Genomic DNA, 12,202 nt, shown 5'->3' on the forward strand with positions numbered 1-12,202 from the left:
TAAAATGTCTGAAGTCCTCTTTTTAATGTTTAACAAATTTAAAACATCATAAATCATGCTGTTTCTACTAAGTACTGTCTCAAATGTTCTCCAATTTTGATACTGTAAATAGGATCATATGCCGAGACACGTTTCTTGGGAGTAGTAATATGGCGGCCTCGCGGCTTCAAAAGTCTTGGCCTATCGGCTATCCAGTAATATATACAGATCAGTGACAGTAAAGTCCCTGGGAAAGAGAGGCTGAATCCGACCAGCAAGAACTATCACGGCTTGAACACTTCATCTTCGGCATGGCGACCCGGACAAAATGTACTTCAAATTGTGTACTTTTAAAGTATGACCACTTTTGCGTCAAAGCGGATACGTTACGTCACTCCAGGCACAACAGGTCGCGACAACGAGCAAAGGAAAGAACTATTACGATGTAATAATAATAGTAATAACGATAGTAATAAAACTTTTTTTTTTTTTTTTTTGCTGTTGTTTTTAAACGCTCCTACCTGCGGAGCCTCCGGCGATAATCTGGTGGGTTGCTTCTCGGACTATGCCGCGCGGTTTGGGGACTGTGGTTGTCATTGTAGCCGCTTTCTCCTCCGGTTGCTCTGCCGAGGCAAACACGCGCGTAGTTAGTAACTAGCTAGCTAGCAAGCGAGCATCAAGCTAGGTTCAGGTCGCTCTGCTCCCCCGCTGTGACGTCATAGCCGTTACTTTTTAGGGCGTCACACACGAACCTGAGAGTCGTGACTCGTGGATGCGTCGCGTCGCCTCGATCTTCTCTCAGCTCTGCCTCGCACACAAAAAGAGGGCGTGCTGCGGGACTATTTGGATTTGGAGCAGAACGCCTCTGGTGTACTGTTGGACCTACTTGTGCTGCAAGTTTGCAGTTTAACTTTGGAAGCCCCCCCCCCCCCCCCCCCCCCAGACCCACTAGCCCCCACCCCCCGCCCCACAGTGATCAATGCAAGACAAACATGACCACAAGATGATACTTTCAATTCCAAAAATACTTTTCCCCACTAATTGCAAAAATAAAAAATATCAATAAAGCATATATAGACTAATACTTAGACTTGACTTGACTTTATTGATCCCTTTGGGATGCGTTGGCGCCCTGTGGGAAATTTACATTTCCAGCAGCAATAAGAACAGATAATTAAATAAAAAAATAATTCAATCAATCAATAAATAAGGTTATTACACCAGAGATTGAATTAATAATAATAAATAAATAAAATAAAGAAGAATGTATATTTTGTAATAATTATACCTTTGATGGCCTGGGACAAACCTAAAGTCACAACAACCTACCAACAACACTTTTAAATAGAACATTTTAATCATAGATGGCTTTAAGTGTCCCTTATTTTTGACGCTGATTTCAAGAATGTGTTTTTATTTTATTTTTTTCTAGCACATCTTTTTTTTATTTTTTTGATATTTTCTCTTTTTTTTGTTTTAAATTTGACCTGTAAAAATTCGGTTGGCATGTTGGATTTGTTTGTTTGTTTGTTTGTTTGTTTGTTTGTTGTTGGATGACTGGTTAGCACGTCCATCTCCCAGTGCAGATGGACGATCGAGATCAAGTCCAGGCTTCAGCCTTCTTGGGTGGAGTTTGCGGAGTTTGCATGTTCTTCCCCGTGCTCGAGTGGGTTTTCTCCAGGTTCTCCGGTTTCCTCCGACATTCCAAAGACATGCTTGGCAGGTTGAATGCTCTAATTGTCCCTAGGTGTGATTGTGAGTGGGAGTGGTTGTTCGTCGCTGTGTGCCCTGCAATTGGCTGGCAACCATTTCAAGGTGTACTGCCCGAAGACAGGTGGGATAGGCTCCAGCATCCCCACCCCCAGACGACCCTTGTGAGGAATAAGCGATTAAGAAAATGGATGGATGGGTGATAAAAATGTGCAATATGGATTTTAGCGTACATTGTAATTTATAGCTATCACGTTTTAATCCACTTACTTACCTAACACTTATTTCATGAATAAATATGTTATCATCTTATTGTTTTTTTTATTATTATAAACACCTAACGCGCTTGACAAAATAAATAAATAAATAAAACGAGGGCTGATTTGGAATCAGAGCAAAAAAGTTTCTGATTAAAAAAAATATTGCAAATATTCCATAGTCTCCACTTGGTTGCAGCGCTCCTTTTCTTTTCTCTTGGATGAAACACGCAACATTTGATGCAAGTAGGAGGCGCTCGAGCGGGCCGTTTATTATTTATGTTTTTAATCCATGCTGTATTGCCTGTAAACAATTGTGCAGTTCTGTAGAACATGTTTGGGAAGATCACATGCTGTTTCATGTATTCAGTGTAAACACAGCCTTGCTCGATCGATACGTGTCACTTGAAATGCACTTTTTTTTTCTCCTTTTTTTTTTTAAATGGCCACTTGGAGCAGTATTCTAAACTATGGTAAGCCAAGGCAGGCCTGACATGAAATTGAAAGTAAAAACAGACCAACTGAATGTGAGAAACAGGATGTTGAAATACTGGGAAAAAAATAACTGTCACGGAAAAGGAAGACATAAACTGGGAATGTAAATTGAAAAAAAAAAAAAATCAAGATTTTGAATGCGTTTTAATTTCTACATTACTGTATTTGAAATTGTACATTGTACAACACTTATACAATTACAAACATGATAATATGTCAGGTGGATGACGTCACAAGGACATCTGTAAATGACTGAGTTAAAAATGAACACAAAATTCGAGAGTCCAATTTATTTTCATGAGACAAACATTTGTGACTTGCCATCTAGAACAATGTTTTGAGCATGGCAGACATATTGTCTGTAAGCCCCCACGCCCCCCAAAAAAGGCTTGTACTAATAATAAATTAACGTTTTCCACACAAAAAAAAAAGACAGTGGTTCCATCCAAAATAGTTCGTTTTTTTGTTTTAACATATTAGCCACTAAATACACTGTTAGTGGTTCTGTCTCATCTTAAGGCAAACACCATTAAAAAAAAGAAAGAAAAAAAAAAGTGTAACCATGTATCCTCCATTTCCAGTTGGTGGCAGCATTGAGTCAGACACCTTGTAAATCGACAGTTACGACTCTTAAGTATGTGAGGGATTTCCGTGCTGTTAAGCACCGCCACCTGGTGGTTGGGAGGGTCGAAATAGAACCATGGCCATCACAGGTACCATAAAAAAATGATTCACTTTTTGAGCAAATAAAATGTACTAATTAGAAGAATTAACTAACTAACTTGATCCGACAGGATGCTAAAGGTGGACTAGCATGACAGCACACGCATACTTTTAGCTACTTTTGCAACAGAGTAGATTAGGCACCAGTTCAGCTAAAATCGACGATGGAGAATGAATTTTATCTCGCGGGAAAACAAGGTCACCTCATAGAATGTACTTTTAGTGTAACAGTTTCAAGCTAAGTCGATACCGTTCAGTGTGAAAGATGTTATTTACTGTAATTCAAGCTAGTAGGATCTGCTTACCGAATGATTGCGTAACCACATTTCCATTTGGTAGCTGAGGTTCAAAACAAACAAAAGAAACTCAAGCTGGGCACTTCAAGCGGCCGAGGTCAGAGTAGCGTGGGGACCTTGGTGGTGTAGTTCATGGTGGGGAAATGGCGGGCGTCGGCGTCCCAGTGCGCTTGGGGCTGCTGGGAGGCGTTGGGCGGGGCGGCCGGGGTCCAGTGGTTCATGTAGCTGGCCATCAGCAGAGTCAACTGCACGATCTGACGGCCAAGAAAAACTGGCTTTTATTTATTAATTTATATATATATATATATATATATATATATATATATATATATATATATATATATATATATATATATATATATATATTTATATATTATTTTTTTTTTTTTTAGAGGGGCGGGGGTAATATTCAGAGAAAAAAACTTGCAAATTTGCTACTTTAGAAAGTTGTAAATTTACTTCTTTCTAAAGTGGCAAATTTGAGAATTTATAAAGTGGCATATTTGCGAGAAAAAAAAAGTTACGAGAAATACACATAGCATAGCTATAGTCTAATCATTTGAGGATTCATTGGTGGCTAATGGTTCTGTTTATAAAATGAAATGGTAGGATGGAGACGGATTCATTCTTAATTTAAACTTTACTCAACAAACACAGTAGCTAGAACGCCAACACTTCCTGATCAGCTGACTAGCACTAACCAATCAGAAGCGAGCATACTTTAGGTAAATGCAAGTGAATGACGGAGAGCAGCAGATTCGATACATCAACTTAGATACTTGTAAAAAAAAAAAAAAAAAACACACAAAAAAAAACAATGCCCATGCATTGTTTTTTTTTTTGTGTGTTTTTTTTGTAAATTGTAATTCTGGAAACATCAATGTACAAATTAATATACATTTTAACAAATTTAAATGCTTGATCCTCAGGGTGTGGACCTTCACAAAGCGAGGCGTCTTTGTCGCTGGCCATACCCGATACTTCAAAGAGCGAATGCTTAACATCATATGGTTCATCTCTCCTATCTCCTTTATTTGAAAACACCACCGAAAAGTATTGGCGCAAATATTCAAGTTGTACGATATGTGTATTTCTTGTAAGTTTCTGATTTTTTTTTGTTGCAAATCTGCCACTTTGTAAACTTGCAAATTTGCCACTTTATAAAGTCGCAAATTTGCCACTTTATAAATTTGCAAAATTGTCACTTTATATATTCGCAAATTTGTCACTTTATAAATTTTCAAATTTGCCACTTTATAAATTCACAAATTTGTCACTTTTTAAATTCGCAAATTTGCCACTTTATAAATTCACAAATTTGTCACTTTTTAAATTCGCAAATTTGCCACTTTATAAAGTCCCAAATTTGCCCCTTTTTAATTCGCAAATTTGCCACTTCATAATCTCGCAAATTTGCCACTTTATAAATTCGCAAATTTGCCACTTTATAATCTCGCAAATGTACGAGTTTTTTTTTTCTCAGAAATTTGCCACTTTAGAAAGTCGCAAATTTGCCCCTTTTTAATTCGCAAATTTGCCACTTTATAATCTCGCAAATTTACCACTTTATAAATTCACAAATTTGTCACTTTTTAAATTCGCAAATTTGCCACTTTATAAAGTCGCAAATTTGCCCCTTTTTAATTCGCAAATTTGCCACTTCATAATCTCGCAAATTTGCCACTTTATAAATTCGCAAATTTGCCACTTTATAATCTCGCAAATGTACGAGTTTTTTTTTTCTCAGAAAGTCGCAAATTTGCCCCTTTTTAATTCGCATATTTGCCACTTTATAATCTCGCAAATTTGCCACTTTATAAATTCACAAATTTGTCACTTTTTAAATTCGCAAATTTGCCACTTTATAAATTCACAAATTTGTCACTTTTTAAATTCGCAAATTTGCCACTTTATAAAGTCGCAAATTTGCCCCTTTTTAATTCGCAAATTTGCCACTTCATAATCTCGCAAATTTGCCACTTTATAAATTCGCAAATTTGCCACTTTATAATCTCGCAAATGTACGAGTTTTTTTTTCTCAGAAATTTGCCACTTTAGAAAGTGGCAAATTTGCCCCTTTTTAATTCGCAAATTTGCCACTTTATAATCTCGCAAATTTGCCACTTTATAAATTCGCAAATTTGCCACTTTATAATCTCGCAAATGTACGAGTTTTTTTTTTCTCTGTAATTTGCCACTTTAGAAAGTCGCATATTTACAAAATCTCTTGGATATTGCCCCAGCCCTCTACAAAAATATTTATATGTGGCCCTAATACGCTGTTGTAGTTTAACGCCACTCCCACTTTTTGAAATTTACTGTCAAACTAAACTAAAATTAGGAGAATGACGTGTATTTGAAACAAACAGACTTGAGTCCGTTAGCTTAATGTCTAATGCTAACACAACATGTGAAACATATTTCAGCCTTAAGACTGATATTTGAACACATAGCACACGTTGCATTTCCATTCATTTCAATGGAAAAAGTTGAGTTTTCCGGTTACCTTTGGTTTGGCCATGGCGAACAGCAGCTTCTCCGCACTCTTCTTCCCGCCTCCCGGCTCCTTCTGCTGGCTGGCGACCAGCATGAAGTCGTCGCAGCAGCCGCCAAAGGTGACCACCGACTGGTAGGCGTATGAGGCCAGCGTATGCTAAAAAACAGCAACAAAAACAAACCGGCGTTAATTTGTTTGCTCCTGAGTCTGACTGACCATTTTGCTGATGTTCGAAAAGCGACCATGGCGTAGTCCAGCACGCACAGCCCGTCCTCGTTGACCGCCACCCAGGCCGGGCCCTGCTCGTGAGGGGTGGGCGGCATGGCCTGCAAACACATGTAAAATATTAGTTAAGAGGGAGCTAAACCCCCAAATTTTTTCTTCTAGAACATATTGGATTTTATTTCGCACTTTTATGCAATACAAACACATTTAGAATCATTTCATATATTGAACAAGAGCAATGGGTACAGCAAAAATAGTGGACGAAAAGTGTGTTCATTTTGTGTTTGCAGTAAACTCGTTAACTAACTTGGTTATCATCTGACAATCTATATCAACGATCAAGCCCAAGGATGTACAAATGAAAATTCACCTTCCTGTTAGGTGAAAAAAATCAGGACTGAGGAGGATTTCATATTCAATAACCTTTGGCAAAAACAAGTCTGATCTTGAAATACTTCCTGTCTTCACGTTTCTTCTTCTTCTTCTTTCAAAGTTGCACAATGTTAAACACAACAGTGTGTCGCCATCTGGTGGACGACAATGGAGACCGCCTCTCACACATTGATTTGTCCCGAATCATGTCAGGGCAAGGAACAGGGAAACAGTCATCAATTAAACAAAACAAAAAAAATAAAAAATGTGTCTGAACACAAGAAATTGCAACATAACCAAATTTTCTGGCACATACAACGTATTCTTGCAAAAAAAAATAAAAAAGGTGGGTTTCGTCTCTCTGCCAAAGCGACATGAGAGGTGCAAAATGGTCGTACCTTGACGCTGAAGAGTTTGGCGCCAAACAGGGGCCACCTGCGTGCCACCGTCAAATAAATTCTCACACAGTCGGCCGCGCTGCAGCCGCATAGCGTCGACCACTTGGCCGCCAAACGCTCGCTCAGCTCCCTGAGAAGGATGCAAATAAGCAATATGCACACTCACTGCACAAATTAGGACTCATTTATTTATTTATACCGGCATTGAGAGGAATGGTGTACATACATCACTGAGAACTTAAAAAAATATATATATTTTTAATTCAACATATAAATATTTTTGATGAAATAAAATAATGCTTTGAATTCATTTAGTTATGAGTGTTGTATCAATGGTAAAATTCATTAGTTTGGTAATATGCCAATATAATGTGTGCAGTATTTAATTTTTTTTTTAGTATTTAAATTTCACTACTAAAGCTTTTATGACATCTTTTATTTTTCATCGTTGGACAAGATGTAATTATTTTAACTTTTTCATGAGCAATAATGCAAAACATTGAATTAAATTATTTTATTTCATTTTGAAATTGTATTATTTCATGTTATTTAATCTAATTACTGAGCTCTCAGTATAATAAATTGCAAAGTACAATAATAAAAATATTGTAATAAAAATTGATTTTTTCATAAAGACATATTTTTAGATTCAAATCTATTTTATATTATATTGCAAAAATATACAAAACACATTCATTATTTTTTTTTCATATTGATAATACATTTTAAAAAGAAAATAACAGCGATTTTTTTTCATTCGGATTTTATTGGTAATTAAATTGATCATCAATAAAATAAAATAATGTAATTTTAAAAATAACATTGTATAAACAATAATTATCAATAATTAGATACAATGTTATTTTTAAAATTACATTATTTTATTTTATCGATAATTTATTTACCAATAAAAGCAAAAAAAAAATCGCTATTTTCTTTTTAAAAATGTATATCAATAATATGAAGAAATAATTAATGTGTTTTTGTATATTTTTTGCAATTTAATGTAAAATAATTAGATTTTAATTCCTAAAAAAAATATATCTGTACAAAAAGTTTTTAGTTTTTATTGCAATATTATTTTTATTATTGTACTTTGCAATTTATGATACTGAGACCTAAAATATTAAGAACAATTCTTGGCATGATGTAAACTACAAGCACATTAATAAAAAAATAAAAATAAAATAAAATAAAAACTATTTTATTTCTGCTGCAGTTTTCACGTTGGTGTACCGAATGAAGTGTCCAATGACAAGAAAACCCCCAAACTTGGGACTGACCTGAGTTGCTCGGCGCTGCAGTTGTGCTTGTAGCGTTTGGGGTAGAAGCGCTCCAATGCCTGCAGGAGCATCAGCTGGGACTTGGGTTGAGGCGACGTGGGGCCGGTGGCGGCCGTTCGCTCCAGATCGCCATGCTCCACCTTAAAAATACAATGCAGAATGCTTGCACCTCGGTTTGAGCCAGGAAAGCCTCTGTGTGGTGTGGATTATTATTTATTCATTTATTTATTTTTTAATTTTTTTTTTTTTGTCGATACCTGTGCCATGAGGGCGGCCACCTCCAGCGCCAGCTCCTTGTTAACGGGGAAGTGACCCTGCTGCACATTGTCATTCACCTGGTGGGCCAGCAGGAGGCGCTCACGCTCCGTCTCACCTTTGACCTGAGAGCGGAAGCAAAGCCTGCGGTGGAGGGGCGGGCACAAAAATGGAAGGTTCTGAACTTTTGTTTCCAACCCACATTTGGATGCATATTTACACATATATTAACTTCAACAAATATTTAAAAATAAATAAATATTTCATTGAGCTTGATTAATGAAATAATTATTTTTGATTGTATTTGATTAATTTATTAATTATTAATTATGCAAAAAATATCTGCCATAATGAGATTTTTTTCGGAATTATTCAATGCAATTAACAATGTTAATAATATATAAATCTGTTTTCAAATAATGTGACATTTTACATAATGTTTTTAATGGGAAAGAAAACTCAATCTTTTTTAACTCCTGTTTCCATCCCAGTTATATTTTTATTTGTACCTACCTACATTGAACTGCAATAATAATAGTAATAATGATGAGTATTAAATTAAATGAAATAAATTAGTATTTTATTGCATTCATTTTATTTTCAATTATATTCAAAATTAAAGTGATACTCAGCTTATAGCGAGGGAAGACTGTACTTAAAGTAGATAGACAATCATGTATAAATTTGACTTTTTTTTTTTTTTTTTTTTTTAAATGTCTAATACATATTTGAATGGTTATACTGAGCAGTGAATAAAGTCACATTGTCCTCTTGGTTGGACTCCATTTTGCCTCCATGGTGGAAACGTCCTACCTGTTCTTGTAAGTTAATCGCACAATCCGCGTCCCCTCATTCTTCCCCGGGTGCTGCTCCTTGAGGGCCTGCTCCCACTTGGAAATCACATCGCAAATCTGGGGAAAGGTCCGAAAGTTATTCTGGTCATACAATATATGGATATTATACAATAGAGAGCATCTGTTGTCTTCACAGGAAGTTAAGATGATTTCATTTGGCCCACCTTGGCGGCGGGCAGCAGGCAGTGCTCCAGGTCTTTGCCGGATGGGTCATCGGTAAAGAGCGCAAAACCGGACAGCTGAGGACTCCGCATGCCGATCCTCTGGTTCAACGTGTCGAGGAACTCCTCCACAGTGGTGGAGCCGTCAAAACCCACAACCTGCGGAGGGGAGGAAAAGGACTGAAATCGAGAACTGAAGACGCCTTTTGGATCGGACGTCGACTGCCTTCGACGAGCGACAAGAATCCGTTTGGACTTTCAACGTTGCTCTTACCTGGTAAGTGTTGTTCATGAAGTGCACCGGGATGCTGAAGGGCAGCGAATGGTGGTACGGGTTTCTCAGCAGGATGGAGACGATCTCCATGCGCGACGGTTTGGCTTCCCGCTCGCCGTTGCGCAGCGTTCGCTCCACCGAGCGCTGGCAGTACACCGCGTACTTGCCCACGTCGCTACTGCAAGCGGCGAAAAAACGGGACCGGGTAGCGCGTGAAGTTGGCGGGTGGCGTAACTTCAAGGGACTGACTCTCTGGCAGGGTTATTATTATAGTTTTGGAATTTTTCATCTTAGTTCGTTTTGAGTTTTGTTTTTTAAATTGAGTTAGTTTTAATTAGTTTTCATGGTGGTTCTTTCTGTTAGTTTTTATTAGTTTTAGTTATTTCATAAATGCTTAATTTGTTTAGTTGTAGTTAGTTTAGTATTAGTTTTAGTTTTGTTTTTTCATCTGAAGGTGCAACGTCGCTTCTGTGTGACATACCTTCAAACGTCTTTATTCTGGTTAATATCAAAATAAATCTACTTAAAATCACATTTAAAATATCCCCAAAGGCTCATGCATGAAATTAATTACCAAAGACCAAAACAAAGGATATTTTTGCTAGAATTATAGTTAGTTTTAGTTAGTTTTGTAAGCATAAAATTTAGTTTTTTTTCTTCTTCTTTTTTTTTTAATAAAGCATTTTTGTTTCTACTTTATTTCTTAACTAAGTTGTTTTCTGAATTTTAGTTTTAGCTTTTTCATTAGTTTTAGTTATGTAAAATAACCTTGCTCCCTGGTTGGTGGGCCAGGAGATTGAGAGTTGTTTTTATTTTATTTTATTTTATTTTATTGTATTTTATTTTATTTTATTTTTATTTTTTTTATAGCTATGTACAAATTTGAAGGCTCCGTCCTCATGTAGCCTGCAAATTCCGCTGCAAGATGGCGGCAACCGGCACCGTGCTCAGCTGGTGGAAGAGACATTCAAGTGTAGAAGAAGAGCAGCTTTCGCTTCAGGTCTGTCGCCATAGCAACGAAGGTGAAATTTGAAGACTTGTGAATTTGGACATTGGCCTCCGGAACTTACGTCATGTGGATTTCACTCCTCATAAGAGTCGCGGGGGTGCTGGAGCCTATCCCATCTGGCTTTGGGCAGGAGGCAGGGTAATACCCTGAACTGGTTGCCAGCCAATTGCAGGGGACACAGAGACGAACAACCACTCACACTCAAGCACATCTAAGGGACGATTCAGAGCGCCCAATCAGTCTGCCATGCATGTCTTTGGAATGTGGGAGGAGACCGGAGTACCCGGAGAAGACCCACACAAGCACGGAGAGAACATGCAAACTCCACCAACGAAGGCCGGAGCCTGGACTCGATCCTGCGTCCTCAGTACTGGGGGGCGGACGTGCTAACCAATCATCCACCATGCTGCCTACAGCATAATATAATATGATGAGAATATGGATATGCATAAGTATGGATAATATGGAATGATATGCCATTAGTTCAGGGATTGGCAATTAATTATTTTTTTTTAATTTTTATTTTTTTAGAATTTTTTTCCCCCCCAGTCATACAAGCTCACAACAAACAAACAAAAACTCTTTGATAACTGCTGATAAACATTAAATCTAAAATTGTCCATAAAGAATGAGAAAAAATAAAACGTGAAAAATATTGAAAAAACAGAAAAGAAAGAAAATCTCAAATATGCAGGAGTCAAGTGTAGTTTTAAAGTTGTAATATTAGCAATCACCACTAGATGGCAGACGTGGCTTAGTTACACAGACTATTTTACTGCCCTATACTACAACTTGACCATGCCTTTATTTATTTATTTTTATTTATTTATTTTATTTATTTTATTTATTTATTTATTTATTTATTTATTTATTTATTTATTTATTTTTTTACAAACATTTTGAGTGAGTTGGGAAAAAAAATGCACAAAATGATTTGCAGGGTGTTGATGCATCTCACCTGGGGTCGGCGTTTCGGTGCAGGTGCTGCCTGAGGTACCAGAGGAAGTGCTGCTGAGGAAGGAAGAGCGCCACACACAACGACAGCAGCTGCCAGCACTGCAAAAAAACAAACCAAAAAATAATGAACGCCTGAGAAGACGGCGGCCGTCCTCCTGGCGTTAAAACGGCGTGATGAACCTGCGTGACGGAGTAGTTGTGCGGCGTGCGGCGGTTGGTCTGCTTGATGAGCTGACAGTACATCTCGTTGTGCAACTCCGGGTGCGACAGGCACACTTGCAGGGCGTTCTGCGCCAGCGACGTATGGTAGTCCACGCTCGGAGACTCCACCAGCACGTTGATGAACAGCTGGCACGACTGCACGCCAAACACGCACACACCTTGAAATAAGTGTTGTCGCATAGAACCACCAGCAGGGAGCAGCAAAGCGCAGCTAGAAATGTGCAAATACATGTTC

The 12,202-nt window shown here is 37.6% G+C and overlaps 2 protein-coding genes across 6 annotated transcripts in view; both read right to left on the reverse strand.

Moving 5' to 3' along the window:
• Positions 1–871, reverse strand: part of slc25a21 (solute carrier family 25 member 21) — a 119,631-nt gene extending 118,760 nt beyond the window's left edge. The window contains exons 1-2 of one of the 2 annotated variants that reach the window (XM_077539373.1): positions 732–871; positions 501–602 (exon numbers count right to left, since the gene is read on the reverse strand). In XM_077539373.1, the coding sequence (XP_077395499.1) occupies positions 501–576 (76 nt within the window). In that variant the 5' untranslated portion in view covers positions 577–602; positions 732–871. Of the gene's footprint in view, positions 1–500; positions 704–731 lie in introns of those variants that run through there. The other variant, XM_077539372.1, reaches the window with a different exon arrangement.
• Positions 872–2,566: 1,695 nt separating this feature from the next.
• The window catches only part of plekhh1 (pleckstrin homology domain containing, family H (with MyTH4 domain) member 1), a 33,749-nt gene continuing 24,113 nt past the window's right edge, over positions 2,567–12,202 (reverse strand). For 3 of the 4 annotated variants that reach the window (XM_077539494.1, XM_077539492.1, XM_077539491.1), the window contains 10 exons: positions 11,747–12,102; positions 9,780–9,957; positions 9,509–9,664; positions 9,304–9,401; positions 8,493–8,634; positions 8,236–8,375; positions 6,953–7,082; positions 6,200–6,283; positions 5,967–6,113; positions 2,567–3,714 (listed from right to left, as the gene is read on the reverse strand). In XM_077539494.1, the coding sequence (XP_077395620.1) occupies positions 3,559–3,714; positions 5,967–6,113; positions 6,200–6,283; positions 6,953–7,082; positions 8,236–8,375; positions 8,493–8,634; positions 9,304–9,401; positions 9,509–9,664; positions 9,780–9,957; positions 11,747–12,102 (1,587 nt within the window). In that variant the 3' untranslated portion in view covers positions 2,567–3,558. The remainder of the gene's footprint in view (positions 3,715–5,966; positions 6,114–6,199; positions 6,284–6,952; positions 7,083–8,235; positions 8,376–8,492; positions 8,635–9,303; positions 9,402–9,508; positions 9,665–9,779; positions 9,958–11,746; positions 12,103–12,202) is intronic. The other variant, XM_077539493.1, reaches the window with a different exon arrangement.

Source organism: Festucalex cinctus, chromosome 12 (genome assembly GCF_051991245.1).
Source record: "Festucalex cinctus isolate MCC-2025b chromosome 12, RoL_Fcin_1.0, whole genome shotgun sequence".
Lineage (NCBI taxonomy): Eukaryota > Metazoa > Chordata > Actinopteri > Syngnathiformes > Syngnathidae > Festucalex > Festucalex cinctus.